Raw genomic sequence first — 16,532 nt, 5'->3', positions numbered from 1 at the left:
CAAACTGAAGAATTATCATAAAAAAGCGGTTTGCACAACCGAGTATATAAATTATTCTGAACTGCTCATTATAGTTGTATCTAACTACCTACTGTAATTAATTTTAATTGTTATGAAAATGTACAAAAATTATGTAATGAAAATATTGTCTGTATTCATCAGTACTCTAGGAATTTCTTATAATTAAGTACTGCAACGGTCTGTTCTGGTAATAACCCTCGCTTTGCTGAAAAAAAAAAAAAAAAAAAAAAAAAGAAGGTACATAGTTATAATGAGATAGCAATCGGAGTGGAGACGCCCCGCACTGCCCCCGTGCTAACCCGGTGCGAGATAGCGCGGGTGACGTGCGGGTGTGCGGTGCCCCGCCTCATACCCTGACTGCCTCTGCCATCTCAACCTGTCGCGTACTATACACAATAGGCTAACTAGAAACAGAGACAAACTTGCAGCTCCTACCTTCCGCCTCAGGCAAGTCCAGAAGTCATTTGTGGGTATGGGTATTACCTTTTATAATAAAATCCCGCAAACTATTTTGGACTTACCTTTGCACAAGTTTAAAAAATCTATTAAAAATATGCTCCTGAAAAAAGCATATTACACAATTGAAGATTATCTAAATGATAAAAGAGCGTGGATTTGACCTGTAGCTCGTTCCGACAACGCACAAGACTGCAAATACTATTTTATACATCAAATATTTGAAAAGAGCAACCGCCGAGTTTCTTGCTGGTTCTTCTCGGTAGGAAAGGCATTCCAAACCAGTGGTAGATGCATCCGACTATTCGTAAGTACTTGTAAAAGTTTATACGAATAAAAAAGATTTTTATTTATTTATTATTTTATTTTATAGATGACGGCCGTAATTTTGTCCGCGTGGACTACACAAATTTGAAACCCCTATTTCACCCCCTGAGGGGTTGAATTTTCAAAAATCCTTTCTTATCGGATGCTTACGTCATAATAGCTATCTAAATGGCAAATTTCAGTCCGATCTGTCCAGTAGTTTGAGCTGTACGTTGATAGATCAGTCAGTCACCTTTCCCTTTTATATATTTAGATTATTGAAGGAATAATACCTAATATTATTTTTTCTAAATCTATTCTGTTAAAATAGTTTTCATTATAATTTTAAGTAATCTCTTTTGGCCTTCTGTTATACCTAGATTTAAATTTAAATAATAATTATGTATTCACGCTGTTGATAACTTTCAAATAAACAAAATAAATAAATAAATAAAAAACATTACTGATAGATATTTCTTCACATTAAGCATCAAAATATATGGACTGAAATTCGATCAGTTTTCAAATACCTAAGTTAGCTACTTTTAGCTTAATCCACAGACAGCCTATCAGATATCTTTTTATTTATCACTGTACTACCGAGAAGTTCACAATAGACTAATAATTATTGAGTTAAAGATATATTATTAGTCATACAACAAATACAATATAGCTACCTAGTATAGACAACAAAGTAGTGAGTACTTACTTTATTAAAATCACGGATGTAGCGCGAGGTACAATGAACTATTTAACAGCTGATTTATGGGATTTACGTTTGTAAAAATCCCGTAGGAACTCTTTGATTTTCCGGAATAAAAAGTTGCCCATGTCCTTCCCCGGGATGCAAGCTATCTCTGTACCAGATTTCGTCAAAATCGGTTGAACGGATGGGCCGTGAAAAGTTAGCAGACAGACAGATAGACAGACACACGTTCGCATTTATAATATGGATGATTTACGGATTATCTGAAACTCTTGTAAGTATTCATACTAATATTGTAAATGCGAAAGTGTGTCTGCCTGTATGTCTGCTAGCTTTTCACGGCCCAACAGTTTAACCTATTTTAATGAAATTTGGTACAGAGTCAGCTTACACCCCAGGGATGGACAAAGGCTACTTTTTATCCCGGAAAAACCCCACGGGATTCTTAAAGGCCTATCCGTTCCACCGATTTACATGATATTTGGCACAGAGGTAGCTGGCGTCCTGTAATCTGACACAGGCAACTTTTATCCAGGAGAATCAAATAGTTCCCAAGGGTTTTTTAAAAACCTAAATCTGTGACGTAAAACTTGAGAGTTCTACTATGAAAAGCTATAAAATTTGAGTTCACAAAGTGCATTATAGTCATGATTTAGAGTCATAGAGAATTAGAGCACAAAATAGTCAATTAAGGAACAAAATAGAGGATAAGGGAACTAAGAAAGGTAACAGATTGCACGTCCAGTCGAAAGAAACGTAACAGATCGTACGTCCAGTAAAGCGCGCGATAGCAGGCGCATGCCACGGTTAGCTTAGCCTTTTCAGCTCAGCTTATTTACTATTTCGATGGCCTAGTTCACAATTGCGCTAATTACACAATTGCCGATATTACAGGAGAGCTATGTAAAGTTCAGATATGACTAGCATGAAAATAGTTGATCATTTCAACATGGTCATAACTCTCGACATGCTAAACTGTATTGTTTATTAGGGTTCCACACTTATAGTATCACTTTGTTGTCTGTCTGTCTGTCTGTCTGTCGGCCTATCAAGAAACCTACAGGGTACTTCCCGTTGATTTAGAATCATGAAATTTGGCAGGTAGGTTGGTCTTAAAGCAGACATTCGCGGAATAATCTGAAAACTGAGAATTTGTGGTTACATCACGCAAAAAAAACAAATTGTGGTCATAAACTAATAATTAGTATTGCCAATTTTCGAAGTAAGATAACTAAATCAAGTGGGTATCATATGATAGTTCTTCACCTGCGCATTCTAAAACAGATTTTTATTTACTTTTATGCATCATAGTTTTTGAGTTATCGTGCAAAATGTCGAAAAAATACGACTGTAGTACGAACCCTCTTTGCGCGAGCCTGACTCGCACTTGGCCGGTTTTTATTGCTAATCACAGTTGTCCCATAAAATCAACAATTGTGTAGGTAATTAGTGCAATTTGGAACTGTATAGGTAAGCCATCGATTTGGTGGGATTGTAATCAAGCGCAAGCTATTTAGTTTTAAAAATCTGTTTTCAGGAAATGTACACATTGTGTCGCAACAGCACAGGGTTATAGAGAATCAGAACACGAAATAGAGAATTAAGAAACTAATTATAAAGAAGTATAGTACGCGACAGGTCGAGATAGCATCGGGGTGCGGACACCTTGCACACCCTCATAGCCTATCTTCAGGCTATCAGGCTATCTCGGCCTGTCGCGTACTATAACAGATTGTCCGTCCACTCTAAAACGCACGATAGTAGGTGCGCACTTAATAAGCTACTCCTACTACTAATTCTACTGACCGCTCCAGGGATGCCCGCGCTGATGAAGAGAGCCAGCGTGTCGGGCCAGGGCAGCAGCTTGTACTGCTCCCACCAGCGCTTCACCACCAGGCTCACGTAGAAGCCGAGCACGAATGACATGGGTATCGACTCGCTTTGCGCGCCGAAGTATTGCCGCACCCTCTCGAATATCCTGTAAGCAGAAGTTCCAAGTTAACCCGATTCCATCTTAGACTGCAATATCACTTACCATCAGGTGAGATAGCAGTCAAGGGCTTAGCAGCAAAGCAGCTGACCTTTTGTTTTTTTTCGTGAGTAAAATCCATCATGGATACCACCGGCCACGGGGGAGCACAGTGGTTCTGTTAGACTCCTACAGACTAGAAACCTCACGAAGTTCCATCCCACCGCTAATGACGGAGCACAAAGAACCAACAACGCCTCGTTACTCCACCAGCCGATGTCCGTCGCAGCAGACCCACCACTGGGGCTCTACGTGCCCCCAAACACCGTTAGAGGTATGCCAGAACCACAGCACGCCAACCAAGCCGTGTGAGCCACACTGTAAGCGATGGACCACCCCGTGTCCATCATCTACAGGTCCTCACGAGACCTAGGGTTCGTGGGGAGGGCAATTCCGTCCCCAAGTTCCCCATCCCCAACATCTCAATCACCTGTCACCAAACTGGACAGGGGAAAGACCGGTGGGGCAGCCAGTGATTGGATAGGAGATGAAACACTCATCATCAACCACCACCCATCACAGCCACACCCTCCGCTCCTGGGGCTATGCCCCATGGGTGCCTCTACTGCGTCCTCTGCTCGGGACACTCAGATGGACGCGCGGACAACACCCCCTTCCTACCAGGTCAATTAGCCATAGTTTAAATATCCCATGAAGAGAAATTGTTAACCATATAACCAGAGTACACCGGCCCAAGCGCTGATCTTCCCCCGGAAGAGACTCGCAACACTCAAGCACACAGTGAGGTTACCTGGCTGATACCCTAAAGCAGCTGACCCTAACGTAAGTGGAGAGGTAAGACCACCAGGCCGAAGAAGAACATCGTGGCTCAAGGATTTACGCCAATGGTACGGGAAGAGTACCCGATCTTTATTCCGCGCAGCAGCGTCCAAGGTGCAGATAGCCTTAATGATTGCCAACCTCCGAAATGAGACTGCACTACAGAAATAAGAAGGCATCAGTGGAGACAAACACTAGGAGGAAGTAGAAGAATGAGTTACCTTTGTTGTTCCTCGGTGAGTGCGAACCGATATACTAAGTTGATTGTGTAGTAGAGAGTGAGATAAGCTAGGAGCTCGCGCCACACAAGCTTGTACACGCTGCCTCGCCATCTGTAACAAGGAATTAATGTGTCAGTATCCACACATGGTATGGTCATGGCCACATTTGTATGAAGCTGGTTTTATTTGACTAGCGCTTTTTTTTTTTTAAACAACATTGTTTTTTTTTAATATTACAATAAAACTTAAAGCTAGCCTTATCTAATTACTATATAAATCATGACCGCGTGGAATGGTGCCAAGAACTGGCTGCATTTCCGCGCTGGACAGCCAGGCTGATCCGTTGCGCAAAAAATGAGCCAGCCCTTCTGTCACCAGATGAGGCTATTAATCGCGGTGAAATGTCTCGTAAAAATTTTTTAGTTTTTAGAAATAGTCACTACTAATAATATAAACGCGAAAGTATCTGTTTGTTGGTTTGTCCTTCAATCACACCGTAAAAGAGTAACCGATTGACGTTATTTTTGGTAGGATACCTATAATTAAATACCTGGAGAGTGACAGGCTACTTTTATGCCGAAAGCCGAAAAACCGGCTAATTTTCTGTGCAAAGAATTAGTCTGGCTGTTCAGCGCGGAAATGCAGTGCTTGACACCATTCCATGTGGGCTCGATTTGTAGGAATAAGATTAGGCTAGGTACCTAATAAGTTTTATTCATTGCTTTTGAATTTTGTTTTAATCGCTGGGTCTTGAAACTTCAAATTGAACACGTAAGTTCTTTCTGTAACGTAGGCCCACAGTAAGAAAATACTTACATATTTTGAAAAAGTCTAACGGTATCAGTACCCTTATTATAAATGCGAAAGTGTGTTTGTTTCTTGGTTTGTCCTTCAATCACGTCGCAACGGTGCAACGGATTGACGTGATTTTTTGCATGGGTATAGATAAAGACCTGGAGAGTGACGTAGGCTACTTTTTATCCCGGAAAATCAAAGATCCCACGTGGTTTTTAAAAAATCTAATTCCACGCGGACGAAGTCGCGAGCATCAGCTAGTTTGCAAATAAGACCTTAATCCACGCAGACTAAGCTGCGAGAAAAAGCTAGTCTGTCTAAACTTTAAACTAAATTTTAGGCATACCCGGACATTAATAACTTGTTTATTTCTCGATATGCTTATTTACAAACTGGATTCTAAACGGCCTTTGGGTGTCCGAGAATTTTTGTATTGGTAATTGAAATTGTAAGGTTAAGCGATCACGTGTTTCCTGTGGACGGACGGTCGGACATTTTAACCTTACTTCCTATTATTATAATGACGTTACCTCTTCATTTCTGTGATTCAAGCTGTGATAGCCTAGTGGTTAGGACGTCCGCCTTCTAATCGGAGGTCGGGGGTTCAATATATATTAGTAGGTAGGTATGGATTAAAGGTTGCCTTTGAGCAAGTTTCCACTTAAGTAAGAGCTAAGCCGTCGAGACATCCGTATGAACCATTGAGACCATAACTCATAGAGCATCTCTTCTGATGATTTTAAGCTTATTTATTATTTTCAATATCGACAAATAAGAAACGCCAAATTAATCGTGTTATGTATCCGTTATCTACATTAAAATACATCTCTTCTGAGCTGCAAATTATTAGATACCTATCTAGTGCTATCCACAGTTGACCACCAGACTCGCGTCACTCTATATCTTATAAGAGAGAGAGAAGGGAAGGGGGGAGGGAGAGAAAGAGAGAGAGAGAGAGAGAGATAAATAAGAATGAAAAAGAGATAAAAAAGGTAAGAGTCGCAGGGAGCTGCTGGATCCAGCAATGCAATTTAATACCTTTGGTGTCATATAACCCCTGGTAACCGTATGTTTCCATTAGATGATGGTCGAGCCAAGAGCATATGAGACAATAGCAAACAATGGCATGATACAGGATAAAACTTTATCGTTGTCACCGTCAACGATAAAGATGTATAAAAATGGCGAGCAAACGAGCAGGCGGGTCACCTAATGTTAAGTGATTACCGCTGCCCATGAACATTTGCAGTACCAGAGGAACCACCAATGCCGGCCTTTCAGAAATTTCTTGGTCCTCCTCTTGAATAACCCCATGTTGTAATCTAATGGGAACACCGCTGAAGGGAGTTGATTCCACAGTTTGCATGTGCGTGGAAAAAAGGATCTGGCACAACGGGCGGTCGAAGTGCTCCAGAGTCAGACACCCAAAATATGAAGTCATGTGACTACTCTAGTATTATATTATACTCAATGGCGGTTTCGGATTGATTTAATCGCTAATCAGGTTCAAGTTCTAGGCCTGAGAAAAAAATCAGTCAAGTGCGAGTCGGACTTGCACACAAAGGTTTCCTTACCATATCGTAGAAGAAAAAAAATCTAGTTTTTTTAAGTTTTTATGGCAGCCATTTTGAAATGTTTATTATTAATTATGCTTAGCGGCATCAATAGAAATACACATTCTGTGAAAATTTTAACTCTCTACCTTTTACGGTTCAAGAGATACGGTCCGCTGATAGACAGAGGGACGGACGGACGAACAGACGAACGGACGGACAGCGGAGGCTTATAATAGGGTCCCGTTAGCACTCATTGGGTACGGAACCCTAAGAACTGGATCTAAATGAAAGTTCTTCTTTACAGAGGCGCTATTCCTGTCACACGGTTACATATTTAGTCGTAAGACCTAGTTTTATAATTTAGCTATAGCGGTTATTCGGTCCGAAAAATTCCGTCGTTCTTTTATAAAAGAGCAACTTCTGAGTTTCTTGCTGACTCTCCTCAGTAGAATTGCTTCCGAACCGGTAGTAGTCTTGATTTATCTTAAGAGGCACAAGCCGACCTACATAAAATAAATAAATTTAATTAAATTCAATTATAGGATCACTCGTATGTCTGTCTGTCCGTCCGTCTGTCACAGTCAATTTGCTCCGAATCTACTGAACAAATTAAGTTTAAATGTAACGTAAATAAAAGTATGAATGTTGAATTTGAAGGTCACTTTTGGGGGGTAAATTAGAAAATTTAAAAAAACCACATCTTTGCAAAAAAATACATCGATCCGTTGCTCCGTATACTGCGTGATTGAATGACAAACGTACAAACCAATAGTTTCTAATATTTACTTTATAATATTAATAGTCGAAATACGGGCAAAATTTGACGACGAATTCTGTAATCAGTGACCCCAAATTAGTAAACCTGTCATATAGAAACTGATGCAACAGAAAAGCCCAACTTTGTTGTCTAGTGGTACACCAATACCTATCAGTTACTAGCTGCTCCGGCGAACTTCGTACCGCCTAACAGTCGATTCTTGCTCTCATTCATTTTTAAATATAGAGAGATAACCAGTATTGAACATCTCCGAAGCACGAAGGAAACGCAAAGGCAAAAAGACTGAGGTCAGTGAAACATCTATGCAATGGAATGGCGCGTCGTTGTCTGTGAAGGCCTTGATAAGAGAAGTAACCCTAGCTTTCTAGATTTTCCGTATAAACATAGTTTGGTTCCCATTTGAATATTAACCAATCAAACTCAATATGTATTATGTAGACACGTTTGAGAAACAAATATGCCCGTATCTTCGATACTGAAAAATGAGTAGTCAAAGTGAGGGAATTCTCGGTTTGGTCTTGAATTGACGATATTTCAAATATTAGACTATGGTTTTTTTTAAAATAGATATAGCGAGCAAACGAGCAGGCGGGTCACCTGATGTTAAGTGATTACCGCCGTCCATGAACATTTGCAGCACCAGAGGAGCCGCCGATGCGTTGCCGGCCTTTTAGGAATTTGTTGGTCCGCCCCTTGAATAACCCCATGTTATAATCTAGTGGGAACACCGCCGATGGGAGTAACGTAATGGGATGGGAGTATGGTGACGTAAAATCAAACAAACATGGGGTTACTTTAGGTTTACCTGCGTCAAATGTATTAACATTTGCCGCCTGCCAGAGACTTTTGTTAGAAGTTCCCTAACTATCGTGATCTGTGGTGTAGTTTAAAAAGTTACACTGTCGAAAAGATTTACTTACAAATCGTTGAGCCGGTGTAACTTCGAAACTACATATTTTTACGGAAATCTGACAGTCCACATACACCGACATTTTTGTCTACACATATTGAGTTTTGTGAGTTTACTATAGAAATGAGAACCCAACTACCTATTTCAGCAAGGAAAGTGCTGCGGCGCGCTAGGATCACTTCTCTTAAATGTTTTCTTGTGAGACCCTGTACAGTAGTTAATCACTAGTCTGAATACAAAATTGGGCATCGTAAAATTTGTCAATAACCTGGCCTTGGCGGGGCCTTGCCAAACAAGTGCCAGACCAGTAATTGGTCAGCTTGCCGTATGTAATTATCAATTCTTGACTCGTACCTACACTCAATATCGGACGCACATTGAGAAAAGTTTTTAGCAATTTATTTTGGGAAATAGTTTCGATACAAACCGGTAAACGGGTAATCTAGTTAACTATTTAATAATACCACAAAAAAATATGAAAAAAATATACTTAGGTTATTTGACTTTGACTTAGACTAGTTAACTACTTGGGTTTCTTCAATTTAGTGCAAAACCAAAAATTATGCACAATTAGGTATTAGGAATAGGATACTAATTTTTTAGGCTGATTATATTTTTTATGGGACGTGGAAGATCTACTAGCTTATGCTCGCGACTTCGTCTGCATGGACAACACAAATTTCAAACCCCTATTTCACCTCCTTAGGGGTCGAATATTCAAAAATCCTTTCTTGGCCGATGCCTACGTCATAATAGCTATCTGCATGCCAAATTTCAGCCCGATCCGTTCAGTAGTTTGAGCTGTGCGTTGATAGATCAGTCAGTCAGTCACTTTTCCTTTTATATATTAAGATAAAGTATCAGCTAATCTAATAGGTACCTAGTAATGTTCGGCAGTAATGTTTGGAAGCGAAATAAACAAAACGAATGACCAAGTATGTAGTGGTATGAGTACACAATAGTGATTGTCTCCTGCTACGTTAGCACGTCTAGGTTCTACGTCCACTGGGGACCTAACTGACAAAAAACTCACGCACCGAGGGTTCCGTACTACAGAAATAAAGCAGTAAGAATCCTTTCTGGTGTTTTAAATTTTTTATTAGCTTAGCGCTGGAGTTTTCTTCCTTTCTAAGAGAATAATTTAAAGAAATTAGAATTTACGCTATTTTTAACATAATTAATTACTAAGGTCACTCTGTACTAACAGTGATTAATGACGTCACAATACATAAACGACAAAAATAAAACAATTTTAATATAATAAGAGTAATTTTTGTGGGAAAATATTTTTTATGTTAAAAAATTTAAAAATATTTGTCGTTTACGTCTTGTGACGTCATTAATCGCCTTCCGTACTGTGTGACGTTAATAATCAATTAAGACGAAAATTCTAATTTCCTTAAATAACTCTCTTCTAACCCCATAAACTACCTCTATACAAAAAGTCACATCATTTTTTTACTACAGTCCAGACCCTATTTGCTTTATTTTCCCGGTAATCCCTTAAATATTCTGACTAAGCCACTTAGCTAAAGCAAAATAGTAATTAAGTATAATTTGTATGTAATAAGCAACGTTCTCTATGTACCTACCTACTTAACAAGCTAATTATTTGTCATTGAACTAAATTAGTTTGACGACCTTCCTGGCGCAGTGGTAAGCACTATGGTCTTATTAGTAGGAGGCCCCGGGTTCAATTCCTGGCACGAGTTTGGAATTTTATAACTTGATCTGGTCTGGTGGGAGACTTTAGCCGTGGCTAGTAAGCCCTACAAGCGATTTAGCGTTCTGGTACGATGCCGTGCAGAAACCAAAGGGGCGGCATGGGTTTAATAAAAACTGCCATACCCCTTCGAGGTTAGCCCGCTTCCATCTTGACTGCATCATCACTTACCACCAGGTGAGATTACAGTCAATTTCAATTTCAATTTCAATTTTCATTTATTGCATTTCCATCATATTAAGTATGTACAAAGTATTATGGATACCCAGTTTGGGTGTCGCAATTTGGTCCTTAGACCTTAGTAGGGAGACCGATATTATTATTGATTTTTTGTTCGTCGTTTAGGAAATCATTTACGGCATAGTAGCCCTTTTCTAATAAAAAGTTTTTTAATATTTTGTTGAATTTATTTTCATTGTTTATGTTACGAATTTTGTTTGGTAAATTATTATATATCTTTATAGACATTACGTAGGGACTCGAGGTATGCTGTACTAATTTTGATTGCGGAAGGTTTAATTTATTTGCATGTCTTTCGGGAAATCGACGGGATTTTATTTCTTTTTTTGTGTATTGTGTATATTTCTTTTTACAAATTTGCATATTTCGAGGATATATTATATGGAAGGTAGGGTAAGAATTTTTAATTTTTTGAAATGAGGTAGACATTAGTCTGTAATTTTTATATTGACTAGTATGCGTATGCACTTTTTTTTGTAGTATAAACAGATCATGGGCATTTGTGCTGTTTCCCCAAGGGCTAACTTGTATGATGAATCTGAATAAAATAAGATAAAATTCCTATAGAAGGGCTATTTTCAAACAAAAACCGTGTTCTATGAAGCTGTCAAAATTAGTACGACGACGCTAGAAATGTTGATTTGAAACCCGCAATTTTTTTGTTAGGTATGAACTACCGAATAATATTTTACCCTTTTTTGAAAAGTTTCTTAATTTGATCCTAAAGTGATAATAAACTACCATAAAATTATAAAATTCACAAAAATTATATTCGATCGATAAGTGCCGTAAAATGCATTTAAATTTTGCATATCTTTCTGTCGTCACGAAAACGTTACCCGTCGCTTTTTAACCGACTTCAAAAAAAGGAGGAGGTTCTCAATTCGTCAGAATCTTTTTTTTTTTAGGTTCATGAGCTGTGTTGGCATCGCATTGGTTGATAAATAACGACATTTTCTTAGCGATATAAATCTCAAATCCATACTTCCATACTAATATTATAAATGCGAAAGTGTGTCTGTCTGTCTATCTGTCTGTCTGTCTGCCTGTCTGATAGCTTTTCACGACCTAACCGTTCAACCGATTTGGATGAAATTTGGTACAGAGTTAGCTTACATCCCGGGGAAGGACATAGGCTTACTTTTATCCCGGAAAAGCTAAGAGTTTTTAAAATATCTAAATCCACGCGGACGAAGTCGCGGGCATCATCTAGTATCATATAAATCGGTTAAACTGTTGGGCTGTGAAAGACTAGCAGACAGACAGACACACTTTCGCATTTATAATATTTAGTGTAAAACGGGTAGGTACATACCACGATTAAAGACGATTTTTAACTGCCGATATTTCATTATGTATAATATATTTCATAACTCATTGTTTGTGTTGTTGAGTTGAGATTTGATTGAGTCCAAAGTTAATGACGTTGTGAGTGTATTTTGCCGGACAGCTCGTGAAGTTCCAGCGAAAAGAACAAGAAAGAAGGTAGATCGACACTGCCCATTACAGCTCGAATTTCACCTCTCGCAGCAGTCAGCACTGCAGTCCCGTCGTGACCACGACTCATGCAAGTGAGTCAAAATATCGGCAGTTGAAAATCCTAAAGGTACGGACAGACGTGCTAAAAAAAAGCGTGCTTTTATGCTAGCTTAATGTTAGCATGCTCATGCAACTGTTCACATTTGCCAGCAATAAGCATGCTTAAATAAACTGTAGAGTTATATGTTGTATGTTGTACTGAGTACATGCTAATAAGCAAACCCTGTTCAGACGCGCTCGGAGCACGCCCCCTTCTACCCGCGCCTCAGGTAGCATGCTCGAAAATCAAACGTCGGTTGATTTTTGAGCATGCTCGAAATAAGCATGCTCATTACATGACACACGTGCTACTAATGAGCACTTGCTCAATAAAGCATGCTTTCGTGCTAGTAATGAGCACGTCTGTCCGTACCTTATTTAATTAATAATAAATCCTAATGCCTAATTAATCGTGGTAGGTATGTACACGTTTTAAACAATACAATATTATATTTAAACGCTAAAATACAATATTATGTCAATAAGCTTAAAATTATTTAAATGATTAATACGTAAAAAAATTACTCCTGACGCGCCATTTTAACTTTATGGGTCAACTGTCACGTCGAAATTACGGTTCACTAAAGGACTGAATCGTCGGCAACCTGGGCGGTCTACTCGGCTTCTGGAGTGAGCTTGGATGGCTGGAGTGAAGACTTCAGCGGGGAGGGGCAATGCACGCACAACAGACGGAAACGTTTAAGTGCGGAAACCAGCCCAGAGCGAAGAACAAGGACTGAATCGTACTTTTGATATGAAATTTAAAAGCCGCGTGCGGAGTAAAATTTAACGCGTTCTATTATGTTTGTGTATAAGTCCCGCAAATTGCTAATGCGCGTGGCCGCCATTTTAGTGACGTCTGCACTAGACTTTTCGAGCTGATGGTTATTTTTATTTCGGCTGACGTCAAAATGACGTCATTTCGATGTTAATGAGACATGGTGCCAACGCAATAGCAATTAGCGGGACTTTTATATCTACGTAATAAGCTAGTTTTTGTTGCTTTGACAGCTATTTCGTTTCGCACGGCTCCAACTAGGCATTTACTGGTAATATTGGTGTTAATCATTGTACGTGTGCGTCACAGCCGACTTTCGCCGCTTTTCGTTGTCAGGGCTAACGAGGCACACTGCAGTCTACGGCTAGTGGGGATATTCTGTACCTGACTGTCGTCGCTGGGTTCGTTATCATTACTAATCTATATAGGTATATAAAAGGAAAAGGTGACTGACTGACTGACTGATCTGGCAACGCAGAGCGGAAATTGCTGGACGGATCGGACTGAGGCATGTAGATAACTATTATGACGTAAACATCCGCTAAGAAACGATTTTCGAAAATTCAACCATTAAGGGGGTAAAATAGCGGTTTGAAATTTGTGTAGTCAATAGGAGTGATTTTTTACATGGGTTTAGTTAAAGACCTGGAGAGTGACATGGACCTTATTCCGGAAAATCAGAGTACCCACGGGATTTTAATAAATTAAATTCACACGGACATAATCACGGGCACAAGCTAGTTAGGTAGGTATACAGGGTTATACACGACTTCTCAAATAAAGAGTGCGACTCCGACTTGCACACGAAGGGTTCCATACCATCGTACATTATATATAACACTATGTACTTAAAAAAATTGCATGGCAGTCGTTTTTAAATACGCCAATTTGGTTTTCTATTACTTGTTGTTATAGTGGCAATAGAAAAACACACTCTAAGAAGATTTAAACTCTCTACCTACAGACGGACATACGGCGGAGGTTTAGTAAATAGTAATAAGGTCTTGATTCTCGACGTTGGCACCTTTCAGGCACTTTCAACAGCCGGCCAGTATAAATTTGAAACTACACATTTTTACGCGACGTGGACGCTAAAAAGTATTCAATCAATCAATCAGCCTGTTTGCGTGCACTGCTGGATATAGACCTTCACATGAGTACGCCACCACACGATCCTCTGCCTTCCTCATCCACCCACTTCCCCGATACCTTCTTAAGGTCGTCAGTCCAGCGGGTTGGAGGTCGTCCCACACTGCGCTTGCCGATACACGGTGTCCGCTCCAGAACACTATTGTATTATTATAAAAAGTATTCACTAGTGTTAAATGTTTCGTCGGCGATCTCAACGATGAACACAGGTTTGAGAATAGCCTGTTCTACAGGAGACATTGAATACTGATACCTCAACGCGCCGGTCAAAATAAAATAACATTCATCACCTCGGCAACTCCTTCAAGGCCGAAAAGTCTCTCGCGGCGACTAACTCACTTCCATTTGATTACAAGTTACAGTAAAATCAAAGGTCCGATGCAAACATAGAGGTACCATTACCACTATTGTTACCTAGTTATTAGGGTTCCGTACCCGAAAGGTGCCAACGAGACCCTATTACTCTGCGCCGTCCGTCCGTCTGTCTGTGGGCTGTATCTCATGAACCATAATATACATATACATATATAGAGAGATAAAAATTTCACAGAATGTGTATTTCTGTAAAACTATAACAACAAATAATAGAAATTTCAAAATGACACGGAACCCGTGAGTCCGGTTCGCACTTGACCGATTTTTAGTTCCTATACTATATCTGACCCCAGTTTCTCTTGAGTTGAATTTTGAATACAATAAATTTTCTATCTAATAAACTTTTAGGAGTGCTTTTGTATCGTCAGAATAATTTACCATTGGTTCGGAATGCCGTTCCTACCGAGAAGAACCAGCAAGAAACTCGGCGGCGGAATTTCCGAAAATCCTTTCTGTGTCTAGGTATAATTTATTAGTTTAGTATGAATTCCAGGCTTAGGTTGAAATTTTATGCTCTTAACGCGCCCTGGTCTGAGAAGAAGCCCTTTTAAGAAAGTATTAGTTTTAGTTTTTACTCTCTAAAATGTTAGATTAATAAACGATAAATCTATGTCTAAAATATAATAATACAACAATTCTACAATTACCTCTAATTACTTATTATAATTTCATGAAGTGTAATAGGTATCTATTCGTTTGTTGCTCCTTTACAACTCAACTCCTCAACCGACAACAGCTGATTTAAAAAAAATGTTACACGCAGGCATTACACTCTAGGTAGCTGCCTGAATACCTACCTATACTTTCACGCAAAACTAAGGATTCCTAACGGACGAAGTCGGAGGCAAAGGCTATCTAATAACGATTTGAATACACGTTTGACAGGTAAGTATGCTACTAAGACTAAGCTAGTTCACTCTGACGAATTGCCTAGGTAGGTACGTACCTACCTCGACAATAGTAGATAAAAAAATTGTTTTTTGCCAATGGTCTGAAAAAATTCACGTACCCACCCTCCTACCTAGGTATAGGAACGCCAACCCTGTAAACACCGCGCAAAAGAGTCACAAAGCCGTGTCTAATAAACAGACACAAAACATTGTACCTACGTCACAATACCTCCGAGAATCGAGCAGTCTCTATTGTGACTGGCGTTCACTCGGCGCTGCGAGGTGCCTATTGCAACGATATGCAGTAAAACAGCTGTTTGAGATGCTGTTAGACTATACGACCTTTCTGGCCGTGATACAGGGTCGCCAACTCCTCGCCTGTACGCTATCAACCTCAAATCCGAACTTACAACCCTAGGCGTTACTTCAATACAGCTTAAAGTTACTTACTTGAGAAGGATCCTCCAAAAGCAACCGAAGCTGCTACCGTTCGGCACCTCACCCGCGTAAGAAATAGTCATATCTGTAACTTTATGTAGCTTTTACAATAAAAAGGCAGCTATTAAATTAATATTTATTTATACACACACACGTTTGATCATTTCTTGGCGGGGTACGACACACGCGGAAAATGAAATACGGCTTTTAGAAAGTAATAACAACAGTTTCGATAGGCACTAGGACGACAAGAAGGGAAGAAGTGTTCGTCACGGGGTACACTGCACTTCAGTTACATTCTGGTGATGTGTACACTGCACCCGACACGACGACTCACAAACACGAGAGATGAATGCACGCAACTGCACCTATCGCGACGTCGACAGCGACTGAACTCTGAAGTTGAAACTCAATCAAATCATGAACGTCTGCGGACGGTAGGTAGCTATGTTCAAGTTACACTGGCTGTTTACTGACGCGTGTCGTTGCGCGGACGCAGGCTTCACGGCAAATGTGCCTTCTTCTCGGGTTTGCCGCTAGATGGCACTATTCAATAGACTCTACGTTTTCTGTCGCGCCATAAGAGGGGCTATCTGCTCTATGGGCTAGGGCTACTAAAGCGGGTGCCAGACCTTCGTTATTTTATAAAAGCTGAGTTTCTCTGCAGTCTGCGTATAAACTTTATTAGTAAATTAAAAATTGATAAATTAAATTAATCAAAAATAATATTTTTTAATTTGTGATAATTTATTAGTAAATAAACACTTTATTAAAGTGTTATCTTAGGAGTGGCCCGTATTTGT

General features: G+C 39.6%; 2 protein-coding genes across 3 annotated transcripts in view; both read right to left on the bottom strand.

Annotated features, from left to right (window-relative positions):
• The window catches only part of Best2 (bestrophin 2), a 62,247-nt gene extending 45,740 nt beyond the window's left edge, over window positions 1-16,507 (bottom strand). For both annotated transcript variants that reach the window (XM_034983374.2, XM_034983375.2), the window contains exons 1-3: window positions 15,742-16,507; window positions 4,520-4,630; window positions 3,296-3,467 (exon numbers count right to left, since the gene is read on the bottom strand). In XM_034983374.2, coding sequence (XP_034839265.1) covers window positions 3,296-3,467; window positions 4,520-4,630; window positions 15,742-15,812 — 354 coding nt within the window. In that variant the 5' untranslated portion in view covers window positions 15,813-16,507. The remainder of the gene's footprint in view (window positions 1-3,295; window positions 3,468-4,519; window positions 4,631-15,741) is intronic.
• Rrp6 (exosome component Rrp6) overlaps window positions 1-16,532 on the bottom strand; it is a 260,688-nt gene that overhangs the window by 64,171 nt on the left and 179,985 nt on the right. The window lies entirely within an intron of this gene.

The sequence above is a fragment of the Maniola hyperantus genome, chromosome Z (genome assembly GCF_902806685.2).
Source record: "Maniola hyperantus chromosome Z, iAphHyp1.2, whole genome shotgun sequence".
Lineage (NCBI taxonomy): Eukaryota > Metazoa > Arthropoda > Insecta > Lepidoptera > Nymphalidae > Maniola > Maniola hyperantus.
This window is presented reverse-complemented; position numbering and strand designations above follow the sequence as displayed.